Here is a 24,489-nt window from a genome sequence, read left to right on the forward strand (position 1 = left end):
TCGAAGCCAGTTGAAGTAAATACTGTAATAGTTGAGGTTAAAGTTGAGTTGTTATTGTCCACTGCACCACAGCACCTCCTATGCCTTGAAGTGGTAATTACACCTTAATTGTCACACATTGGTCCTCAGGATTTTCAAGGAATTGCAGTTCCACGTATAATGGCAACTTCAATTCCTGCTTGTGACCTCAATAAAAATTTTACAAAAAAAGAAAGACAGAAAAGATTGGATTTCGGTTGTCATTCTGACCTCAATTCAGATTTTTTCCCTTTTTTGTTGTTTTTTTATCACAAAGTAATGTTATTCTTTGGTTCCAATGGTTATTTTAAATGGCTAATACTGAGTGAGGAACATAAAAAATAGTCCATTATGATATGCTCCATATGAGCACATGCACATTTCATCCACAGCACAATGTCTATATCATACACTTTATATTTACACAATGTCTGAGTAATATTTCTATGTGTGTGTGTGTGTGTGTGTGTGTGTGTGTGTGTGTGTGTGTGTGTGTGTGTGTGCAGAGGCGCATCTTGTCACCAGGCTAGCCAGGCAGCCGCTTGGGGCCCCCAAGCACCTAGATAGAGAATAACAGCTCACACCTAACTGCAGTAGTGGCGAGTTTGGTACAAATATTCATTCAATTGCATTTTCGCTTGGGGCCCCATCTGACCCTAGAATCGCCTCTGTGTGTGTGTGTGTGTGTGTGTGTGTGTGTGTGTGTGTGTGTGTGTGTGTGTAAAACAGACAGAGGCAATGGGTGTGCGTGCAGCATATCCTCTATCTATCGTCTTTCCGAGGCCAGTTTGGCCCACAGCCTGTCCCAGAAAGCCTCCTGCTGGACTGGCTCTTGTGGCCACTGGATGTAGGTGCGGGTCTTGACCAGACGGGCCAGTCTGTGGTGGGCGGAGAGCAGGTGAGAGGGCACCGCCTCCAGGAAGACCAAGATCAGCACATCCCGATGCTCCACCTGCACAGTGTTGGGAAGGTTATTTTATGGTGAAGGTGAAAGCACGCACACCCGAGTATCTGACCTGGGAGCAGGACTATGAAAAAGAGAGAAAAGTCAGCTAAAACCAGGATTTTTTGCTCCCAATTATGTTTTATTTTTCTGTGACATTTCGGGTAGTTCAGACGTCTGAAGAAGGGTTCTACCCGAAATGTAACAAAAAAAAATGAAAATAATTCGGAGGAAAAAATCCTGGTTGTAGCGAACTTTTCTCTCTTTTTTATAAAGTTATTTCAGGGGGCATATATTAGGATATAATATTGTGAGAGGAATTGAGCCGGACAGAGCGAGAGATAGTGCAGGTTTCAGGAAACAGGCCGGACTCAAACTCGGGCATGCAAACCCATATGTGGGAGGCTTAGCAGACTGAGCCACAGCATTAGCCACAAATGTGCAATGTATTCCCCTTCATAATTACAGAATGTGTTAATCAAAATGTAGTTTGTAGCATAATCCATTTAATTACTCAATGTGAGAAAACACAATCTGAATAGTTGAATAGAATTAACACTATTTTTGAGTGGGACCAAATGTTATCTGAAATGGTGTTACATGTCATTTCAACTCTATAAGAGTTAAATTAACAATGGTAATTCTTACTGTGTAATCTTCATTCACTCCTCAACAGGGCCGCTGGCAGCTTTGGCCTGGCCCAGAACAAAGCCATTTGAGAGCCAGAAAGCAAACTTTAAAGCCTTTTGCCTCACTATGCAAGGAAGCGTAGTTACTGCGTTCTTGATTGGTACAGCAGTACGTATAGTCAGTCATAATTTGTAATCTGAATACTGTTATTTGTGTACACTAATCAGTTATCAGATGAACTCACACATGCGCATACTGTACATAGAGCCACACTCTGACAGAGAAGCACTATTATGTGGCCTTGGGTGCTTTGCAATACATACAAAGATTTATTTTTAAATCATTATTAATATTTTTCTTTATTATTATTATTATTATTATGATTATTATTATTATTATTATTTATTTAATTGGGCTAAACTATCTAAAGAGGATGTTCTGTATTATTGTGGGAGGTCAGATGTTCTCTTGAGGGAGGTACTGTTGCCAATTAACGCTATTTTATGTCCAGATATTAACTGTGATAATGTCACTCACTGTAATGATCTCTGTGAAATGTATAACAGCATAGTGACAGCTGTACATGAGGCCAGTAAACCTCTACACACTCACCCCAAAAGGGCTAACAACATCAAACCTGGTTGGAACAAGTATGTAGCCGACCATCAAGAAGCTGCTAAGAGGGCTCATAGGGCCTGGGTTGTGGCTGGTCGACCTAGGCATGGGCCAGACTTGGAGCATAAGAAACGTGCCAATGCAAGATATAAGTATGCTGTGCGCTTTGTTGGGAAGCATGAGCAAGGCTTAAGAGCTCATTCTATGGCCACAAACCTTCTTGATAACAATGTCACTGAGTTCTGGAAAGAGGTAAAAGCTACAAATAGGGCCAAAGCTGTACTACCATGCCACATTGAGGGGGTATCTGGCGCTGACAATATAGCAGAGCTGTGGAGGCAGCACTATGCAGCTTTGTTTAATTGCATCAAAAGTGAACCCTATTGTGTAGGCAATCTAAATGAGGAAGCGATTCATTTTACACCCAATGAGGTTGTGTATGCTATAGAACATCTAGCTGATAATAAATCTAGTGGCAATGATAATATCACTGCTGAGCATCTTAAATTAGCCAGCCCCAGAATTGCAGCTTTGCTGTCTATTTGCTTCACTGGTCTAATGACACATGGGGTGCTACCCGACACTATGCTCACTGTTACATTAGTACCAGTCATTAAGGACAAGACAGGTAAAATAGGGAGCATGGATAACTACAGACCCATTGCCTTAGCCAGTATTCTTCCTAAACTGTTGCTAGATAGGTTGAGTGAGTTTATCTTTACCACAGAAAATCAATTTGGTTTTAAGCCTATGCACAGCACAGACCTATGTATATATGCCTTGAAAGAAACGGTTGAATCCTACAGAAGTCATGGTTCTACAATATTTCTGGGGTTCATTGATGCGTCCAGGGCATTTGACAGAGTGAATCACCATAAGCTCTTCACTAAACTCATGCTTAGGGGTGTGCCTGGATGTATTATACGTATTCTTGTTTACTGGTATGCTAAACAACACATGCAGGTGAAATGGGGAAACAGCCTATCTTCCCCTTTCAGTGTAGGCAATGGTGTAAGACAAGGGGGGCTTCTATCCCCAGCACTGTTCAACCTATACATGGACAACCTCTCCAAACAACTGGGGAGATGTAAGACAGGATGTCTGATTGGGAACAATGTTTTAAACCATTTGATGTATGCAGACGATCTTGCTATCATGTCCCCTAGTACTGTTGGATTTCAGCAGCTACTCAATGTGTGCTCTGAGTATGGGGTTGAGTTTGATGTGCAGTACAATGCAAAAAAGAGTGTTGTGTTGATATGTAGAACCAAGGAGGATCATAAAGTGCCTTTTCCAACGTTCTACCTGTCAGGGCAACCAATATGTGTATCAAGCAGTACAAAATATCTTGGGCACATCATCACTGACAAGCTGGAGGATGATGCTGACATGTATAGGCAGAGACGAATGTTGTATGCACAAGCTAACATGTTAGTAAGAAAATTTCATTACTGTCCTGATGATGTGAAAGTAAGCTTGTTTCGTGCCTACTGTAGTCCTATGTATGCAGCTCCATTATGGATCAACTATAAAAAAGAGACAATGCGTAAACTCCAAGTAGCATATAATGACTGCCTGAGGATATTGCTGAAAAAGCCCAGGAGTTGCAGTGCTAGTAAACTATTTTGTGACTCAGGACTATGTACTTTACAGGCTCTCCTGAGGAACTTAATGTTTAAGTTCATGTGCCGTTTGGATAAGTCTGAAAACTGCATTATAATGATGCTCACAAGTGCCAGATATAGCTCTGTCCGATACCAATCATATATGTGGAAACATTGGTATGGTTGCCATGACATAGTTTGTGTATGCTTTGGCATCATTGCTGTTTTTTTAATTTCTTCTTTTTCCTGCACATTTTACTTCTATGTACTGTATATGTTGTGTGTCTGCCTATTGGGCCCTGAGCCTGTAATAAAGTTTATATATTTGTTTATTATTATTATTATTATTATTATTATTATTGTTATTTATTTGTTTATAATAGTTTTATTGTTATTATTATTATTATTTATTTGTTTACTATCATTGATATTATAGACTGACCTGCAGCCGCTGGGTGGCCAGCCGCATCTCAAGGGAGCACCAGCTGCTGCGCAGGAAGTGGCGGCTGACGAGGCACAGGGTGCGCCGGCTGCGGTACAGGCTGTCCGTGATGTTCTGCACCACGTCCTTGCCCGGCTGAAAGTCTCTACTGTGCAGGCACAGGCGCAGCAAGGGGGGGCCTCGCTGCTCCAGGGCGGGCAGGAGCCTGTCTACCACCCAGCGCTCGTCCCGCCCGCTGTACGACACAAAGGCGTCGTAGTCATAGCGCCCCCTGGGGCCGTCATGGTGCCGCAGCGCCTCGTTCACCCAGCCGCCGGCTATGTGGAACAGTGCCAACAGGTATTCTCTCGCCAGGTGCTGTAAGAGAACGACCAGGATGAAGAGGAGGTTAAGGGTCGCGGTGATGACGAACAGCATGAAGCCCAGGTACGGGCGGCAGTGCTTCTCGCCAAATCGCCTCAGGTCCTGAGACTTGCCCCCCACTTCGCACTGCAGCGACTCCTGCTGGTAATGGGACAAAAACACCTCGACGTCACTCTGCCTCCTCGCCCACTCCTCGAACCCGGCGCTCTCACAGTCGCAGCGAAGGTGCTGCTGGCCGAGAATGACCAGCTTTAGACTGGTCAAAGGCTCAAAAAAGCTCTCGGTCACGCCATTGCTCCCATCAATCAGCAGCCCGAGGAATTTTAGAGACTGCAGGTTCACAGAGGTCGAAGCCTGCAAAGAGTCCAGCCAGCACAATACAAGAGACAGTTTCTCCAGCCTGGTCAGGTTGCGGAGGGCGGTGGTGAAGCCAGTGGAATTGTCCAGGTTCACATTCTCAAAGCCTAGCTCCCTCAAGTGCACCAGCCCGCTAAGTCCTGATAAATCTTGTACAGTGCTCCGGGTCCACTGGCCAATTTTGAGCCACTCCACTGAGCTGAAGTGCCGGAAGGCAGAAGAGGATGAGGAGCCGTGCCCACCACACGTGAAACTATCTGTAGCCACCATCATCTTGGTCACCGACTTGAAGAAGGGTCTGTCGCAGCCGAACAGGCCAATGCTCTTGCCAATAAGGTTGAGGGTCAAGTTGAGGTCCGGGGTGCTGTCGTCTGTGACAATGAAGTTTATGGGGTGCAGGGACGTGGAGGAGATAGATACCTCTGTCAGATGGTAAGGGAACTTCCCGAAGAGAGCACTGAGATTAAGAACCTGGGAGTTGGGGTCCACAGACGCACAGTATTTCAGTCTTAGTAAGCTGAGGGAAGGAAAGTGACTAAAGGCAGTTGCTTCAATACGTTTAATAGGATTCCATCCAAGCAGCAAGATCTGAAGGTTACAGAGTCCTGCAAAACTGTTGGCTTGAATTGTAGAAATTCTGTTTCCGGACAGGTCCAGGTGTTGCAATTTTGACAAGGACTTGAATGCGAAATCATCAATAGTTGTTGTGTTACTGGCATAACCTATGAATTTAATCAAATTGGTAAGATTTCCTATATAGTTGCTCTCAATGACGGCAGGCATAACTTTCTTAACCTGTATAGTTTGAACACGTTGGAGTCCCCTAAATGAAACCATTTTGCTGAGATGCTCCTCATCTGCAATAACAACAACGCTCAATTCTTGCAAATTATAGAGTCCCTCGAATGCCAAATAATCAGTCTGTATATGCGTTCCATCTACACAAATTTCCAATTCCTCCAAGAAATGTAGACAGGTTAATTGGTTGGCTTGGAGCACCAAAGCCTCAGCGGTACTATAGGAAAAGAAACGGAGCTGTGTGAAGGACGCTTGGGGAGGACAGAGAGTGGAGAAGTCTGCAGAGCCATAGCCAGCGTCCACATCGAGCCAGGTGACATTCCTTAGGGCGTGAATAAAGCTCAGACTGATAACTGAACCTGACGGCTGTTCTAGTTGAAGAGAGATGGACTGCAGGGATTGACACTTGGCCCATGCCAAGTTAGGATAGGCTCGAAGTGTGAGGCACGTCACAGCCAACTTCGTCACGGCAAAGGACAGCACCATCTCACACAAACTTTCCACGTTCAGATCTCTCAGACTGATGTCCATAGAATCAATACTCTGAATGCCTGACTGTAAGAGCTGGAGCAGGATTGGCTCTTCCAGTGGCACACAGATTTTTGTGATCCTCTTGAAACACTGTAGAGCACCTGTCTCTATGGCAGTGATGTTTGGGAGGACGAGAGAGACATTCTGCAGCAAGGGGAATGCACTCAAATTAGTCAGACAGTTTGGAGTTTTCAGCAGGGTCATGTTCACCATCGTCATCTGCAAGGTCGTCAGAGTAGCATTGACTCTCAGCAGCCTGCACACAACAGCAGAGAAGTCAACATCATCAGATGTGACTTCGAGGCTTTTCAGCTGTCCCAGTCGGGCAAAAACGTTGGTTGTCATGGCAGCCAGAGCGAAGTTGGTCACAGTCAATTCCTCCAGACCTGTCAGGTCCTGAAGCACCTCGGACGTCAACGCCAAATGGATCTGATTTGGGCTCACCAAGAAGAGAGCATGTAATGTGGACAGTCCCCCGAAGGCTCCTGGCAGTATTGCAGCCACACCACCATCGATGTAAAGCCTCATGAGGTGCTGGAATCTGGAGAAGGCATTTGGCTGCAGAACCAGGCCTTCCTTTCCTGTCAGACAGATTGTCTCCACGCCACGGGGGATTCTAGAAAGATCCAGGCTGACGTTATTGACCTGGTCACAAGCAGCCGTGAGGCCGTACCATGGACATTTTAGAGAGACCGCAAAGCGAAAGTATGAAGTCATCACGTCTAGCATCAGGCATTTCTGAGATATCCAGGCCCAGCCTGCAGGCAGCCAGCACAACAGCAAAGCCAAGAACAAAGCCAGGCAACAGTAGAAAGGCTTCATCCTCCTCGCACACACCTGCAATGAACATCACACACCTGCGATTAACAGAAGTTATATGTTGTATCGTAATTGTTTCCTTTTTTAAAGGTGCACTGTGTAAGATTGTGGCCACAAAGGTATTGCAACTATGCTTTTCATTGAAAGTGTGCCGCCTATTGCCAACTTTGATCTTTTCATGAATATTTACTAAGTAATAAACTAGTATTTACTAGTGGTGTGCATTGGCACTGCCCACACGATTCGATTCAATTATGATTCGGGAGGTAGCGATTCGATTTGATTTGATTCGATTCTACGATGCATTGCAATACATTACATTTCTACTGAGAGCAAAGCTAATTTTTCATCAGTCATGATGAGGCAATAGAGGCAGTCAGATACTGAACAGCATTTTATTGGCTGTTTTCTGTATCAGTCTCACAGTTTTCAATGATTTGAAGTGCTTTTATTTAATTTAACATTCATTTGCTCTGGAAATATCCACAGAGGTATTTTAAACTTGAAAAAATATGATGCATCGATTATGACACTTACCGCATTGAATTGAACTGCCCTGCCCCCGCATTGCCGAATCGATTATTGTTGACACCACTAGTATTTACTAGTATGACCAAGTACAGTAAGCTAAAAATGCAGCTAAAAATGTCCATTCTTGGACATTCAAAATAGCGAAAACCCCCCTTTTCATGGGGAAAACCCCAAGCAGAACAAAATACAGATTAAACTAGCATCAAAACCAAACCAAGACAATATTTTGGAAGTGTAAACAATAAAGTGCTCTGAAACATTGCATTTACAAAGTAGTGTCAGTAATAGTAAATCATTTGGCGAGCCAAGCACAACATGACATGAATAGCCTTGCATCAATTCGCAACATGAAGTAGAAGGTTGAGTGGAACCTTTACGTTCAAACTGCTTAATTGCACATAATGGTCTACCACAGCGGTGGCCATTGTAATTAACCTTCCCCAACGACTCTCTACACTCAAATAGAAAAAAACTTGGAGACTTGGTGATTGGAGGACATATTTCACGTCCCTTTGATTCAGAAAGTCAAAAAAGAATCAGGCGCACACAAGGCTCAAGTTAAAAATCTATAATGTGGACAAAAAGTTAACAAAAGAAGTCATCAGTCATCCTTTTTTGACTTTCTGAGTATCGCTACTTTTTGGTGAGCTGTCGCACCAAGCAACACACAGTTCTACATTTAGGCGCAGACGACAACCTTTCTGATGTCCCCTTGATTGCCATGATTATCTATATGGTACTAAGCTACCCAGGGCCGGATTAATGTACAGGCCAATAGATATGGCTGTGCATTGATTAGGCCTAACTGTATTTTTGGCCCCTGAATGGCCAAAAGTCAAAAATAGCAGAATTATGACAAGATGCAATATTGAAAAATGTATCTGTAATGTCGATGACCGGTTTTTGATCTTGATAAAACTCCTGTCAACAGCTGGCAAACATAATATCCTTAATTCCTATCTTGTACTGTAATTAGGCCACTGTCTGTGTAATTTTGTCGTGAAATTTGCCTTCTAGGAGGGCCCACAGCAACCTGTAGCCTAGGGGCCTTGGGCCATCTTAATCCGGCCTTGAAGCTACCCAGTCAAATGTTCAGCTTTGGAGCAGGCTTCACTCTACTGTAATGTTCTTCATGCACTTCTATATTGTGAAGGTGCTACTCCCAAAGGCTCAACTCATTGCACAATGAAGATGGCACATACTCGTGCAATAAAAACACTAGGCCTATGCAAAGAGCGGCTTCTTTCTTGAAATATAAAGCTGAGGTAGGCCTACAGGCAAAAAGGCAAAAGCAGGCAAAACAGATTGGCTTCATTACTAGGCTACATTCAAACTGTACTTTTGCTTTATCCTGTTAAGACATGTCCCCTGTAATAAATATACTTTTAACAGAATGACAATGACCAACTTGTAATGTATTAGACTGCCCTGTGCAATATGGTTATAGACTAGTGGAGTACTACTGCGATAGTAACTTTTTTTTGTTTTCAATGTCTATTACAGCATTCCACTGGTGAAATGGCATGCATTATGAGGTTAAACACACACATCACTTCTGATTAGATGCTTAACACAAAATGAACAAAACAATTTAAAATGACAACAAATTGATTTTCATATACTATGCATAATGTTTTTTTTTAGGAGGGGGGGGTGGGATGGGATGGGAAAAAAATAAGAATTTTACCTTGAAGAGCTTGAGATAGGTGAAGAAAAGCCTTTGATACCCCGCGTTGGTTGTATGGCTGTGTTGTGAGCACAAAGATACTTTGGGGTGTTTCAACTGATAATATATGTACTTCCTGGTGTGGAAGTTGGAAAGTGTCAAGAGTGTATTTAGCCATATACTCTGAAATAAACACACACACATGCACACACACACCCACACACCACACACACACACACACACACACACACATGCACACACACACCCACACACCACACACACACACACAGAGTAAGACTGCACTAGCACTATGGCACCGCATTATGGCACCTTTTTCACTTCCTTATCACACACACACACACACACACACACACACACACACACACACACACACACACACACACACACACACACACACACACAGTAAGACTGCACTAGCACTATGGCTCCGCATTCTGATGTGGGGTGCTTTCCTGTGTTTTTTTGTTTTTGTTTTTTTTAGTAGTGTAATGGTAATGTAATGGGCCTGGTGTTGCAATGGTGCAATGACAATACCTGTCAGTTTGTCTATACTGTACTTGTCTGTCCGCCTGTACTGTTTTGTGTCACTTGTGGGTGGGCCAAACATCACCAGAAGACCAGGTAGCCATCTATGATTGCTGTTTCTACTGTGATTGAGGTTTAAAATCTGTCTCATTCTGTTAACTGTATCCGGCACAGGACAATTTTCTGTAAGGGCAATAAATAATCATGCCCAGAAACGAACAAGCACAGACATATGTGCAGACCACATTGGTTTTAATGGAAATAGGAAAGGGAAATTTAAACAATTGATTCCGTTTGACGTTTGAATTCAATCAATGTTTATTTGATGTGGACACAGCAATTATTTTGAGAATACATGAAGGGGAAGGGGGCAATTTACATTAAAGCTTTATTAAAACATGTATTTCACAAAAAACATGTATTAACAAATCATTTATTAACCCATAGGGCCAATGTTAAAAATGAAAAAAAAGTGTGACTCTGGTGGGACTCAAACCCAGAACCTTTGAATGCCTTCACAGCTAGGGATTTCTGGGTGATGAAGTCCTTTTGCCATAATAGAGATTGTGGTCGTGTGAGAAATTTAAATGTAGGCCTATTGACGCCATAGTGCCATTATTTTATGAGAAGAAATGATGTACGTAATTCGTATTTGAACAAACTTATTTCCAGACATCATGTAGCCTCTTGTATTTTCAAACACCTGACATCAGATCTGCACAGATGCACTGGTCTGGTACAGAGAATCAGTGATGTCTGGAAACAATAACTATCAAAGAAAGATGCCCTGCGTGCACACATTCCACATTGTGTGTGTGTGTGTGTGTGTGTGTGTGTGTGTGATTGCTCCACTAATCTTTTTCCTATCAATCCCCAGTGGCAAGCAGACTATCTGTCTGTTTGGAAAGTCGTGCTGCCAAAAGCCTTAATTTCCCACAATTGCATCGTTAAGAATATTGCAGTGCCATTAAAGACTGTTGGGGATTTTTTTGGGGGGGTGGGGGGGAGGTTGTTATGATGTTTATTTTTATTATATGACCTTATTTGTGATCATATTAATCCTTTGATAACCACTCTGCACTGTGGCTGGTCCTGTTGGTTGGTTGGTTGGCTGGTTGGTTCTCTATATGTGTTTATGTGTGTGTTCCTGCACAATCAATCATCCTTTTGGGGACAACATATAGTCGAAGCCAGAAGTAAATACTGTAATAGTTGAGCTTAAAGTTGAGTTGTTATTGTCCACTGCACCACAGCACCTCCTATGCCTTGAAGTGGTAATTACACCTTAATTGTCACACATTGGTCCTCAGGATTTTCAAGGAATTGCAGTTCCACGTATAATTTCATTGGGCATGATATTGGGCATATTCATGAATATCAAGGGGAATGCATGCAATCATACAAGCAAATACAACTTAATTTCAACACACAGACTCACTGTTTATGTAAGACAAACACTGTGTGGAGCACAAATTCATGAAGTATATCTATACAGCACATAATCATACCTTGTGCCAGCTTGTCTTCCCCGGACAAAAAGATATAAGAAACAAAATATATCAGTATAGAATATATGAACACAAAACACATGACACTTACAAAGTAATGTTATTCTTTGGTTCCAATGGTTATTTTAAATGGCTAATACTGAGTGAGGAACATAAAAAATAGTCCATTATGATATTCTCCATGTGAGCACATGCACATTTCATCCACAGTACAATGTCTATAATCATAAACTTTATATTTACACAATGTCTGAGTAATGCAGCATATCCTCTATCTATCGTCTTTCCGAGGCCAGTTTGGCCCACAGCCTGTCCCAGAAAGCCTCCTGCTGGACTGGCTCTTGTGGCCACTGGATGTAGGTGCGGGTCTTGACCAGGCGGGCCAGTCTGTGGTGGGCGGAGAGCAGGTGAGAGGGCACCGCCTCCAGGAAGACCAGGATCAGCACATCCCGATGCTCCACCTGCACAGTGTTGGGAAGGTTATTTTATGGTGAAGGTGAAAGCTCGCACACCCAAGCATCTGACCTGGGAGCAGGACTATGAAAAAGAGAGAAAAGTCCGCTACAACCAGGATTTTTTGCTCCCAATTACTTTTTATTTTTCCGTGACGTTTCGGGTAGTTCAGACGTCTGAAGAAGGGTTCTACCCGAAATGTAACGAAAAAAAATGAAAACAATTGGGAGAAAAAATTCCTGGTTGTAGCAAACTTTTCTCTCTTTTTTACAAGGTTATTTCAGGGGGCATATATTAGGATATAATAGTGTGAGAGGAATTGAGCCAGACAGAGCGAGAGATAGTGCAGGTTTCAGGAAACAGGCCGGACTCAAACCCTGGCATGCAAACCCATATGTGGGAGGCTTAGCACACTGAGCCACAGCATTAGCCACAAATATACAATGTATTCCCTTCATTATTACAGAATGTGTTAATCAAAATGTAGTTTGTAGCATAATCCATTGAATTACTCAATGTGAGAAAACACAATCTGAATAGTTGAATAGAATTAACACTATTTTTGAGTGGGACCAAATGTTATCTGAAATGGTGTTACATGACATTTTAACTCTATAAGAGTTAAATTAACAATGGTCACACTCCTCAACAGGGCCGCTGGCAGCTTTAGCCTGGCCCAGAACAAAGCCATTTGAGAGCCAGAAAGCAAACTTTAAAGCCTTTTGCCTCACTATGCAAGGAAGCATATTTACTGCGTTCTTGTTTGGTACAGCAGTAAAGTCAGTCATAATTTGTAATCTGAATACTGTTATTTGTGTACACTAATCAGTTATCAGTCCCCTCCAGCAGGCGGTCTCACACATGCACATACAGTACATACAGCCACACACTGACAGAGATGCACGGTTATGCGGCCTTGGGTGCTTTGCAATACATACAAAGATTTATTTTTAAATCATTATTAATATTTTTCTTTATTATTATTATTATTATTATGATTATTATTTATGTGTTTATTATTATTATTATTATTATCATTGATATTATAGACTGACCTGCAGCCGCTGGGTGGCCAGCCGCATCTCAAGGGAGCACCAGCCGCTGCGCAGGAAGTGGCGGCTGACGAGGCACAGGGTGCGCCGGCTGCGGTACAGGCTGTCCGTGATGTTCTGCACCACGTCCTTGCCCGGCTGGAAGTCCCTGCTGTGCAGGCACAGGCGCAGCAAGGGGGGGCCTCGCTGCTCCAGGGCGGGCAGGAGCCTGTCTACCACCCAGCGCTCGTCCCGCCCGCTGTACGACACAAAGGCGTCGTAGTCATAGCGCCCCCTGGGGCCGTCATGGTGCCGCAGCGCCTCGTTCACCCAGCCGCCGGCTATGTGGAACAGTGCCAACAGGTATTCTCTCGCCAGGTGCTGTAAGAGAACGACCAGGATGAAGAGGAGGTTAAGGGTCGCGGTGATGACGAACAGCATGAAGCCCAGGTACGGGCGGCAGTGCTTCTCGCCAAAGCTCCTCAGGTCCTGAGACTTTCCCCCCACTTCGCACTGCAGCGACTCCTGCTGGTAATGGGACAAAAACACCTCGACGTCACTCTGCCTCCTCGCCCACTCCTCGAACCTGGCACTCTCGCAGTCGCAGCGAAGGTGCTGCTGGCCGAGAATGACCAGCTTTAGACTGGTCAACGGCTCGAAAAAGCTCTCGGTCACACCATTGCTCCCGTCAATCAGCAGCTCAAGGAATTTTAGAGACTGGAGGTTCATAGAGGTCGAAGCCTGCAAAGAGTCCAGCCAGCACTCTTCAAGAGACAGTTTTTCCAGCCTGGTCAGGTTGCGGAGGGCGGTGGTGAAGCCAGTGGAATTGTCCAGGTTCACATTCTGAAAGCCTAGCTCCCTCAAGTGCACCAGCCCGCTAAGTCCTGATAAATCCTGTACAGTGCTCCGGGTCCACTGGACAATTTTGAGCCACTCCACTGAGCTGAAGTGCTGGAAGGCAGAAGAGGACGAGGAGCCGTGCCCACCACACGTGAAACTATCTGTAGTCACCATCAGCTTGGTCACCGATTTGATGAAGGGTCTGTCACAGCCGAACAGGCCGATGCTCTTGCCAATAAGGTTGAGGGTCAAGTTGAGGTCTGGGGTGCTGTCGTCTGTGACAATGAAGTTTATGGGGTGCAGGGACACGGAGATAGATACCTCTGTCAGATGGTGAGGGAACTTCCCGAAGAGAGCACTGAGATTAAGAACCTGGAAGTTGGGGTCCACAGACGCACAGTATTTCAGTCTTAGTAAGCTGAGGGAAGGAAAGTGACTAAAGGCAGTCGCTTCAATACGTTTAATAGGATTCCATTCAAGCAGCAAGATCTGAAGGTTACAGAGTCCTGCAAAACTGTTGGCTTGAATTGTAGAAATTCTGTTTCCGGACAGGTCCAGGTATTGCAATTTTGACAACGACCTGAAAGCGAAATTATCAATAGTTGTTGTGTAACTACTTACTGATATTAATTTAATCAAATTAGTAAGATTTCTGAAGTAGTTGCTCTCAATGACGGCAGGCATAATTTTATGAACCACTATAGTTTGAACCCGTTGGAGTCCCCTAAATGAAACCACTTTGCTGAGATGCTCCTCATCTCTATTAATACTAATTTCCAATTCTTGCAAATTATAGAGTCCCTGGAATGCCAAATCCTCAGTCTGCAAATGATTTGTCACTAAAGCAAATTTCAAAACCTCCAAAAAATGTAGACAGGTCAACTGGTTGTCTTGGACAACCAAAGCCTCATCAGCTCTATAGGAAAAGAAACGGAGCTGTGTGAAGGACGCTTGGGGAGGACAGAGAGTGGAGAAATCTACAGAGCCATCGCCAGCGTCCACAACGAGCCAGGTGACATTCCTTAGGGCGTGAATAAAGCTCAGACTGATAACTGAACCTGACGGCCGTTCTAGTTGAAGAGAGATGGACTGCAGGGATTGACACTTGGCCCATGCCAAGTTGGGTTGAGCTCGAAGTGTGAGGCACGTCACAGCCAACTTTGTCACGGCGAAGGACAGCACAATCTCACACAAACTTTCCACGTTCAGATCTCTCAAACTGATGTCCATAGAATCAATACTCTGAATGCCTGACTGTAAGAGCGGGGCCATGATTGGCTCTTCCAGTGGCACGCAAATGTTTGTGATCCTCTTGAAACACTGTAGAGCACCTGTCTCTATGGTAGTGATGTTTGGGAGGACGAGAGAGACATTCTGCAGCAAGGGAAATGCACTCAAATTAGCCAAACAGTCTGGAGTTTTCAGCAGCGTCATGTTCACCATCGTCATCTGCAAGTTCGTCAGAGTAGCATTGACTCTCAGCAGCCTGCACACAACAGCAGAGAAGTCAACATCATCAGATGTGACTTCGAGGCTTCTCAGCTGTCCCAGTCGGGCGAAAACGTTGGTTGTCATGGCAGCCAGAGCGTAGTTGGTCACAGTCAATTCCTCCAGACCTGTCAGGTCCTGAAACACCTCGGACGTCAACGCCAAATGGATCTGATTTGGGCTCGCCAAGGAGAGAGCATGTAATGTGGACAGCCCCCTGAAGGCTCCTGGCAGTATTGCAGCCACACCACCATCGATGTAAAGCCTTATGAGGTGCTGGAATCTGGAGAATGCATTTGGCTGCAGAACCAGGCCTTCCTTTCCTGTCAGACAGATTGTCTCCATGCCACGGGGGATTCTAGAAAGATCCAGGCTGACGTTAGTGACCTGGTCACAAGCAGCCGTGAGGCCGTACCATGGACATTTTAGAGTGACCGCAAAGTGACTGTATGAAGTCATCACATCTAGCATCAGGCATTTCTGAGATATCCAGGCCCAGCCTATGTGTACTGTCGGCCAGCACACCAGCAAAGCCAAGAACACAGCCAGGCGACAGCAGAAAAGCTTCATCCTCCTCGCACACCAATCACACCTGCAATGAAAAGTATCTGAATTATGTCCTTGAAGCACTTAACCCTTCTGTTGTGTTCGGGTCATTTTTGACCCATTTTCAAGTTTAAGTGTTAAACAAACACACTTTCCTTTATTGTCCTGGAATGAGGCTTCATCTAATCCTCAGTCATAATCATTTCAACACAAAAAAATATGTTTCACCATTTTAGTAAATTTTAAAGGTCTAAAAAAAAAAGTTACATCTGTGGTGTTCGGGTCAAAATTGATCCGGTATAGAATTTTGGTTGTTGTATGCATTTCTGAAAAGCTGTTGGTTGCCCTTTGTCCTCAGTTTGGTGATTCATGGTGAGGAAAATATATTTCTTGCCTTAAAACAATGTTGCCAGCTTTTTCATATTACAAATCCAAGATGGACGCCAGACAGTCTCATACACTACAGTCATATCTCCTGTTAGGAGGAGAGTACAGGACGTACAGACGTATTTCTGGTGTCTACTCTTATGTTTTCATGGTCAGGGAATCCATTTCTGCTTTATATCATGAGAATTTTTGCAATTTTTTTTGCAAAATAAATTTTCCACATTATTTTGTCCAAAAACGTATCAAAAATCCATAATGGCACCCAAACATGTACAACTGGTCTTACACTTTCCATAAAGTTGATGTGGCAATGAGATAATGGTCCATGTTCATAGCATAGTGAATTCAGATGAATAGTGTGGCTTTTTTATGTTCATTGAGGTGTTCATTTCCTATATCTTTGCATTAGATTGGCGGCATAGCTGTGACTCTGACATAATTGTTATTTTGTATATTTACCACACTAAAATCATGTAAATATTGAAAAACACCAAGTCAACATATGAAGGGTTTATTGGCAAAACGGTGTATCTCCATTTTTTGACTTTTGCATTTTATAATTGGAAATGTCTGTTCAGAGGTCCTATCACCTATGTGTGAATTCTTACCATTCAACTATTTTGAGAACATTCTTATTTAACCTATATAAAATGCATTTTGCAATGCAATTCAATGGAACATCCAATACAAAATTTCCCAACATTCTACAAAGTGGAGATACACCGTTTTGCAAATAAACCCTTCATATTTAAACATTCATTTTATGCACTGAAAAACTAATTTAGTTGACATTTGGTCTTTATCCTGCTATAAATCTCTTTGGGTTGGTTTGGACCCGAACACCACAAATGTCACTATTGATGATACAGTATCTTCTAATATTAGAGAAAAACTAATAAAAGAAATTTGGGTATTGTTGTACTCCCATATCAGATGTAATACATGGACAACATAATCACTAATTGTATCACTTTAGGAAGTAGCCTATTAATAGTGAATTTATACAGGTTTTGATCGTTTTGGTCATCAAAAACGATTTGCATAATGTAAGATAAAAGACATGTAAAGTCAAAAAGATGAATGAATAAATTACTTTTTCCATGGATATGAATACGAAAAACAATATTTGATGAGAACTAGTGTTTTTAGGTATTTTATGGCTGAGTTTTGCTATCACAGGTCAAAAATGACATTAACACCACAGGTGTATGCAGCTTTTGAACACAACACAAGGGTTAAGCCATGCAGTTATCTGAATCTGATTTAAAAGTGAAAAAACCTCAAACAGAACTAAATACAGATTAAACTAGCAGTCAAAACCAAACCAAGTATATAATAATATTTTGGAAATGTAAAAAATAAAGTAGGCTATACTTGCACTGACACCAAAACATTGCAGTTGGTAGGCCCTATCTGTATATAGTAATAGTAAATAATCGTTTGCAAAACTTGGCAAGCCAAACGATAACATGACATGAATAGCCTCACATCGCAACATAAACTAAGTTGAAGGTTGAGTGGAATCAAAGGTTTACGTTCAAACTGCTTAATTGCACATATTCGTCTACCACAGCTGTCGTCATCATAATTAACCCTCCCCAACAACTCTCAACACTGAAATAGAAAAAAACGTCAAGACTTGTTCGGATTAATGCACAGGCTAGTCATGGCTGTGCATTAATTAACTTTATTATATGGTTGTGACGTCATCTGTCGAATGCTCCATTCATTTCAACGGGGCTCCCCAACGTTCGGACGTCTGTTATTTTTCGATAACGGACGGGTTGGTCTATAACAGACCGCTGTCAATGGCAACAAGACTTTTCACTGCTAAAGCGACTTTTCATCAAGACTCTAATCAGCTGCTGTGATAGACAGCACCCGTTGTCCTGGCTACCGCTGTCAATGGCAACAAGACGTTCACTGCTAAAGCCACTGGCTTGTATACAAGTCAGTGGCTAAAGCGAATGTTTCATATCACTCCGCAGGGGGTCCGGTCTTTTGTCACTCTAATCAGCTGCTGTGATAGACAACACCTGTTGTCCTGGCTAGCCTACCTAGCTGTTGCCTAGCGGTGTTCCACAACGGCACTGTTTTGTTTTGCGCAGCAACAATCTTAACATTAAATAGGTCTAAAGAAATGACCCCGCATGTGTGAATCATTTAAGTATATCCATATAATAAGCGGGTTAACTTTCGGCGAGTCGGTCGCTTTGTGGAATAGCAGCACTTCAGAGAGAACAAGACCCCTCCGCTCCGCGTCGGGGTCTAAAGATTCTCTCTGTCGTGCTGCTATTCCACGGTAGCGACCTTCTCGCCGAACGTTAACCCTTACGTATTTTTGGCCCCTGAATAGCCAAAAGTCACAAATTGCAGAATTGTGACAAGATGCAAAATTGAAAAATCTGTAATGCCAATTATAAAAATAATTACAAAAATAAAAACGCTACGCATATATGCAAAGGGCGGCTTCTTTCTTTAAAAACAAAGCTAAGGTAGACCTACACAGGCAAAAAGACAAAGGCATGCAAAACATGTCATCTAGTGGCTAGGGTTCATTACTAGGCTACATTCTGTACATAGTATTTACTTTTGCTTTATGCTGTTAAGACATGGTCCCTGTGATACATTTTTTTACCAGAATGGCAATGACCAACTTGTAATGTATTATGATTGGCCTGTGTAATGTTGTAATAGTGTAGTACTACCATGATAGTAACTTGTTTTTTCTTTTTCTTTCAATGGCTATATATAGGGCAGTCATGGGTATGCGGTTAGGGCATCAGACTTGTATCCCAAAGGTTGCAGGTTCGACTCCTGACCCACCAGGTTGGTGGGGGGAGTAATTAACCAGTTCTCTCCCAAATCCTCCTCCATGACTGAGGTACCCTGAGCATAGTACTGTCCCGCCGCACTGCTCCCTTGGGGCGCCATTGGGGGCTGCCCCCTTGCACGGGTGAGGCATAACTGCAATTTCGTTGCATACAGTGTACAGAGTTCAATGTGTGCTGTGGAGTGCTGTGCCACAATGACAATGAGTTTCCCAGTTGGGCTTTCACTTGACTTAACTTTCATATTAAGCCTACAGCATTATGAGGCTACTACACACACATCAATTCTGATTAGATGCTTAACAATTATTACAGGTACAAATGAACAAAAATTACAACAAATTGAATGTCTAGGCCTAATGTATATTTTTTGTTTTTTTTTTTTTTTTGGGGGGGGGGGGCTACATGGGCTACAAAGACTTACCTTGAAGAGCTGAAGATAGGTGAAGAAAAGCCTTTGATACCCTGCACTGGTGGCTCTGTGGCCAAGGGTTGCAGCCAGCTGTGTTGTGTGCACAAGGCTGATACTTTCAACTACTAATATACTTCCTTGTGTGAATAGGAAGTTAGAAAGTGTCAGAGTGTATTAGCCATATACTCTGAAATAAACCCAATGTGCACATCATGCACAAACACACATACAGCATAACGCCCAGTCCCCTTTCACTTCCTTAACACACACACACACACACACACACACACACACACACACACACACACACACACACACACACACACACACACACACACACACACACGACTGCACAAGCACTACGCACTGCACTCTCCTCCAAAGATGTGGGGGTGCTTTCCTGTGGTCTTTTTTGTTTTTTTTGTTTTACAGGTAGGGCCTATTGCAACGGGCCAGGTGTTGCAATCGTACTGCAATGACAATACCCATCTCAGATTGCTGTTTCTACTGGGATTGGGAGTTGAAATCTGTCTCATTCTGTTAACTGTATCAGACACAGAACAAGTTTCTGTGAGGGCAATAAATAATCATGCCCAGAAACAAACAAGCACCGACGTATGTGCAGACCACATTAGTTTTAATGGAAATAGGGAAGGGGGAAAAAACAATTGATTCCGTTTGACGTTTGAATTCAATCAATGTTTATTTGATGTGGACACAGCAATTACGGTACATTGAGAATAATACATGAATTGGGGCAAGGGGGCACTTAACAATATCTGTCTTTTTAAATCTTTATTAAAACTTTTATTAACATTTATTTCACATAGAACATTTATTAAGAAATCATTTATTAACCCATAGTAAATAATAAACTAATGAACAACCTAATGCCTGCTGTGTTAACATAGCCTAGTATTCCTATACTCATTTAAAAAAATGTTTTCAATCAATTCATTATTTTTTCAAAGTTTTCAATCTATTCATTGCCATTAAACGATTTATCAAGTGTTAATAAAGGCCACTACTCTAAAGCCTTACCGAATTGACCAAATACATAGGCTAGATATAGACTATAGTCCCTATTAATATTGATAACAATTGCTTAGTTGCAAAATAATTAAAACATGTGCATAAAACATAATAGGGTTATGTAAATGAGAACATTTTAATGTTCGGTCAAAAGAAAATATCACTTGGTGGTCACTTGCCATTTGACCTAATGAATTGGGCTTAAAAAAAAAAAAAAAAGTGCGACTCTGGTGGGACTCGAACCCACAACCTTTGAATGCCTTCACATTAGCCTAGAAGTCCAATGCGCTATCCATTGCGCCACAGAGCCACCTGTTGCATGTGCGGGTCATTACACTATTTGTACGTCATAGTACTCTGACCAAATTAGAGACATTGATCACGATGAATTTTTGCTCTCTCTCTTGCATTTCGATGCAGTAGTGCGTTTGTACAAATTTTACCTAAATAAATATGTTACCAGCTGTTCATTATTTTGAATTTTGCTAAGCAAACGTTCGTCAATCCAACACATGTGAGCCCACATTCACTGTCGTAACCCACGCCCACTAGCCTATCAGTTTTTGAAGTTACAACGATGCCATTTAGATTTTAATGTGGTGATATAACCAGTGGAGTTACATTGACGATGCTATGTGAAGCATCAGTTATATATCTCTACATTTCATCTTTATTTTGGTTGCCGCTGTAGCCTACTGCTGTTTGTTGTTGTGTGTGCTATGCAGCTAAACGCCATAGCGTGGAATTGTTAGCGAACGCTGGTTAGCAATTTCGTATATTATGCATTTCAGTAAAGCAGCATACACTTTTCGCAATAAAATGACTTCACCATTGACTTGGTGGTTTATCAGTGTTTACAGAACATCATGTTACCACTGTCGTCCGCCGAAAGAATCTCCAACCTCCTGTCTCATCGCCACCGCCGGCTCTTGCAAAGCACACACCTACCTCGGGTGCTTGGTGCTAAATAATTATCCTCCGAATTTAACCAATCGATGCTCAACGCGCTGACAAAAGACCCAATCCCAGAAAAGGATGAGCACAAAAAAGTTGAGTTAAACAACCAAATTGCCAATCCGCTCATCTTCCTGTCAAAGGCGGAAGTATGGTTTCTTAAGCAGAGACGTTTGTCATTCCTCCGTGGTCCAGCTAGGCAGGTTCACACTACGATGGATGAAATGAGCGGTGTCTATTTACACGCCTACGCATCTTCCATGCATTTAACTAGACCTACCGTTTTTTGATAACAAGCTATTTTAAAAATCGTTATGCTTACTTGGCTGAGTACTCCGTTAAATATCGAGACATATAATTTATGCAAGTAAGTTGGGCCTAATGTCGATTTTTCGTATTTTCAACCAGCTTCAGTATCCGAGTACGATTATTCCATTGGCCATACCTGGCACGCCAAAAGGATCATTTTGCATGTGAAACATCCTCATCTCTGTCCAAACACGGGGGAACCTCTCTTTTATACTCTTACTGCAACTTGGACACAGTCAGCAAAGGATTAAGTTACTTCTGTGGAGGGATTATTTATTGACTCCCTTTGCTTCATCGGTTGCAATCGGGTGTCCCTTGCACATACGTCACATTTGATCGAGTTTGAGGTACAGTCGAATAATTGCTTGATTGTTTCTGTGTAACATTAGGCAGCATGTGTTTCCGTCTGTCGTCTTCTAGTTAGCTATTGTTTCGCCATTACAGCGAGAATAAACCCTGTCGGCTAGCGATGTCTGGGCTACACTGCGCTTACCCCTTTCTCATCCGTACCTCTGCTGTCTTAGAGCTACAGTAGTCAGAGGAGCCAGCTTTTGTCTCCTCTCAAATCCTGCCATGGTGCTGTATCACGCCGCTACCACTCCCTCCTATGCAGAATGCAATTGTACCAACATTTTAGGCTTAAATGCAAACTGCAAAACAGTTTGCGTTAGGCCCTATAGTGATGATTATTGAATGTTTCGATCAGCCTTTATCGGCATCACTGCCTGAGCCGCATTGCTTAACACATTTCCAAAATGTCATGTTGCCTTAGTTTTACAATACTGTGAATGAATAGGCAAGATATTTATTTCGTGAATAGGCTTGAATGAGACATGTCACACGAAACCCTGGCAGCTCCTAAGGTTACATAGCACGCGGATACCCAAACATCTGTTCTCAGTCGCACAGTGACATTTCCTTTGAGTCCCTCAGCTGTGTGGTGCGTGTTGCCAGTCACATATGACACAATACTAGGTGTACCATCATTGACTTTTACGCCAGCCTTACTTAGATCTACCCTCTGATGTGCATGTAGCCTACTATGCTATATTCCCTTCGCAGATTTGTTTCCTCGTGTATAGTAGGCCTACTTTAGTATTTGTGTGGTAGTTTTACTTCCTTGTCTTTGTGGTTATTAATTAACACCACATGCAAAACTACTGTAACACAAGTGTAATATGTTTTGTGTGCTTTTTATCACAACCTTTGTGTGTGTCAACTACATCAACATACATTAGTAAGTTAGGCCATATCCACACCCCAGTTACAGTAGTTTAGCCTACTTGGCTTTAGTAAAGGAGAGGTCCTTTACTTAGAGTGGTCAGTATGGCTGACTGTTGGCTACAGTATTGCTGAGGCAAGGAGGGTAGCGCTGAGCCAGGGATGGCTCGGGCCCAAATTCAACTCAGCAATACACATGTAGTAACAACAAAGTAACCTACTACCTCGTATTGTACTTCACTTTAAGTCTGCGCTTAATGTACGTATGTGCTTCATCAAAATTATTCAGTTATTAAAAATGTTTATACAAATGACCTGGTTGTACACAGCTCCAAAGTGCTGTCCAGTAGGCTACCAAAATGACCAGGTGATTGCCTGGTTGAATGATCACCTAGTTGAGTTGGGCTGGTAAAACCAAATCTTATGGAATATGTGGAACTGCATTGTGAACTAATGAATGCAGTTTGTTCATCACTGTTTATACAGCTGCATCTCACAGAATTCTGTGATATGAACATGGACCCTTGGGGCACGAAATCTGTGCCAGTTTCACAGATTTTGCCAAAAGTCTGTGTTAGGGTCACTGAAGTGTTTTCCCTGATGGACTTTTGGAAGTGCTTTCTCTATGTACCCACAGATCGATGTTTCCACCGGCTTGTGTTCCAACTCATGTTCTCTCAAGATTTCTCTCATTTCAAAGTATTTTTTTTCCACAGATTTCTGTGAGATCATGTTGTTGGTTTATATAACTTGACATCCTGTGTGTCTCTCTTCTACCCCTTTTCCAGCCATGTCGTTCCGACGAGGCGTGGTGCGGCAGAGTAAGTTCCGGCACGTGTTTGCGCAGGCGTGGAAGGCGGAGCACTGTCTGGATGACGTGCGGGTGACGCGGGTGACCTGGGAGGCGCCGCTGTGCGCCGCCAACCCCAAGTTCATCGCCGTCATCGTGGAGGCCGGCGGCGGCGGCGCGTTCCTCGTCTTGCCCCTCAACAAGGTGCCAATTACCACTACTTTATTACACCAAGTTGTTATTACACTGGCAGACAAGGGAGAAAGTCACTAGAGCATCTTCAGATGTGGATATTTTACCGTTCTATCGGGCAAGTGGCGAAACATTAGTTTCACATTTGCCCAGTAAAACACTGAAATATCTACATCTGAAGTAGCTCTGATGACTTTCTCCCTTGTCTGCACTTATTAGTTCTTTTCCTGTGACACACCAAATTGTGAAGTGCAGGAGCACGGAGGATATCCTGCTTTTCCCTTGTTATTACAGTTATTAATTAGTTATTACACTATTACGCTAAGCCAGTGGTTCCCAACCTATTTCAATTTGGGGCCCACTCGAAATTGTCACAAATGTTTGGGACCCATCTCTGACCAATGCAACGTAAATAAATAGTCAACAACAACTCACACACAAATATTATTTTAATTTTTTAGAAAGTGATTTTAAAGCCCACGTGGGTGGGCCGGGGTGAGTGGACTGTTCTTCGTTCTGCCCCTCAACAAGGTGCTGATTACCATTAGATTCGAGATTCAATATGTTTATCGCCATGTCAACACAATTGAAAGGAAGTTTCCCATCCCCAACATCAAAGGCATACAATGGAC

At 42.8% G+C, this 24,489-nt stretch overlaps 3 protein-coding genes and 1 non-coding gene across 5 annotated transcripts in view; 1 reads left to right on the forward strand and 3 right to left on the reverse strand.

The window, feature by feature from the left end:
* Positions 1-784: 784 nt before the first annotated feature.
* On the reverse strand, positions 785-7,018 carry LOC134437326 (toll-like receptor 13). The gene is made up of 3 exons (XM_063186818.1): positions 5,972-7,018; positions 4,253-5,443; positions 785-970 (listed from the first exon to the last, which is right to left on the reverse strand). The coding sequence occupies exons 1-3, from the start codon at positions 7,016-7,018 to the stop codon at positions 785-787; spliced, it is 2,424 nt and encodes an 807-aa protein (XP_063042888.1).
* Positions 7,019-11,487: 4,469 nt separating this feature from the next.
* Positions 11,488-15,753, reverse strand: LOC134437327 (toll-like receptor 12). Its single transcript, XM_063186819.1, has 3 exons — positions 14,677-15,753; positions 12,880-14,067; positions 11,488-11,832 (listed from the first exon to the last, which is right to left on the reverse strand). The coding sequence occupies exons 1-3, from the start codon at positions 15,751-15,753 to the stop codon at positions 11,647-11,649; spliced, it is 2,451 nt and encodes an 816-aa protein (XP_063042889.1). The 3' UTR covers positions 11,488-11,646.
* Positions 15,754-20,613: 4,860 nt separating this feature from the next.
* trnar-ucu (transfer RNA arginine (anticodon UCU)) lies at positions 20,614-20,701 on the reverse strand. Its single transcript is given in 2 exon segments — positions 20,614-20,649; positions 20,665-20,701. It is a non-coding gene; the product is annotated as a tRNA-Arg (tRNA).
* Positions 20,702-21,544: 843 nt separating this feature from the next.
* coro1b (coronin, actin binding protein, 1B) overlaps positions 21,545-24,489 on the forward strand; it is a 23,104-nt gene continuing 20,159 nt past the window's right edge. The window contains exons 1-2 of one of the 2 annotated variants that reach the window (XM_063187271.1): positions 21,545-22,001; positions 23,664-23,869. In XM_063187271.1, coding sequence (XP_063043341.1) covers positions 23,666-23,869 — 204 coding nt within the window. In that variant the 5' untranslated portion in view covers positions 21,545-22,001; positions 23,664-23,665. The remainder of the gene's footprint in view (positions 22,002-23,663; positions 23,870-24,489) is intronic. The other variant, XM_063187272.1, reaches the window with a different exon arrangement.

Source organism: Engraulis encrasicolus, chromosome 21 (assembly GCF_034702125.1).
Source record: "Engraulis encrasicolus isolate BLACKSEA-1 chromosome 21, IST_EnEncr_1.0, whole genome shotgun sequence".
Lineage (NCBI taxonomy): Eukaryota > Metazoa > Chordata > Actinopteri > Clupeiformes > Engraulidae > Engraulis > Engraulis encrasicolus.

Coding starts and splice junctions, on each gene's coding strand:
- LOC134437326 (XM_063186818.1), bottom strand. CDS start 7,018: ATGACTTCATACTTTCGCTTTGCGGTCTCTCTAAAATGTCCATGGTAC. Junction 5,444..5,971: donor ATAGTACCGCTGAGGCTTTG/GTGCTCCAAGCC, acceptor CCCAACTCCCAG/GTTCTTAATCTCAGTGCTCT. Junction 971..4,252: donor TGGCCACCCAGCGGCTGCAG/GTCAGTCTATAA, acceptor AACACTGTGCAG/GTGGAGCATCGGGATGTGCT.
- LOC134437327 (XM_063186819.1), bottom strand. CDS start 15,753: ATGAAGCTTTTCTGCTGTCGCCTGGCTGTGTTCTTGGCTTTGCTGGTG. Junction 14,068..14,676: donor TGGACGCTGGCGATGGCTCT/GTAGATTTCTCC, acceptor CCCAACTTCCAG/GTTCTTAATCTCAGTGCTCT. Junction 11,833..12,879: donor TGGCCACCCAGCGGCTGCAG/GTCAGTCTATAA, acceptor AACACTGTGCAG/GTGGAGCATCGGGATGTGCT.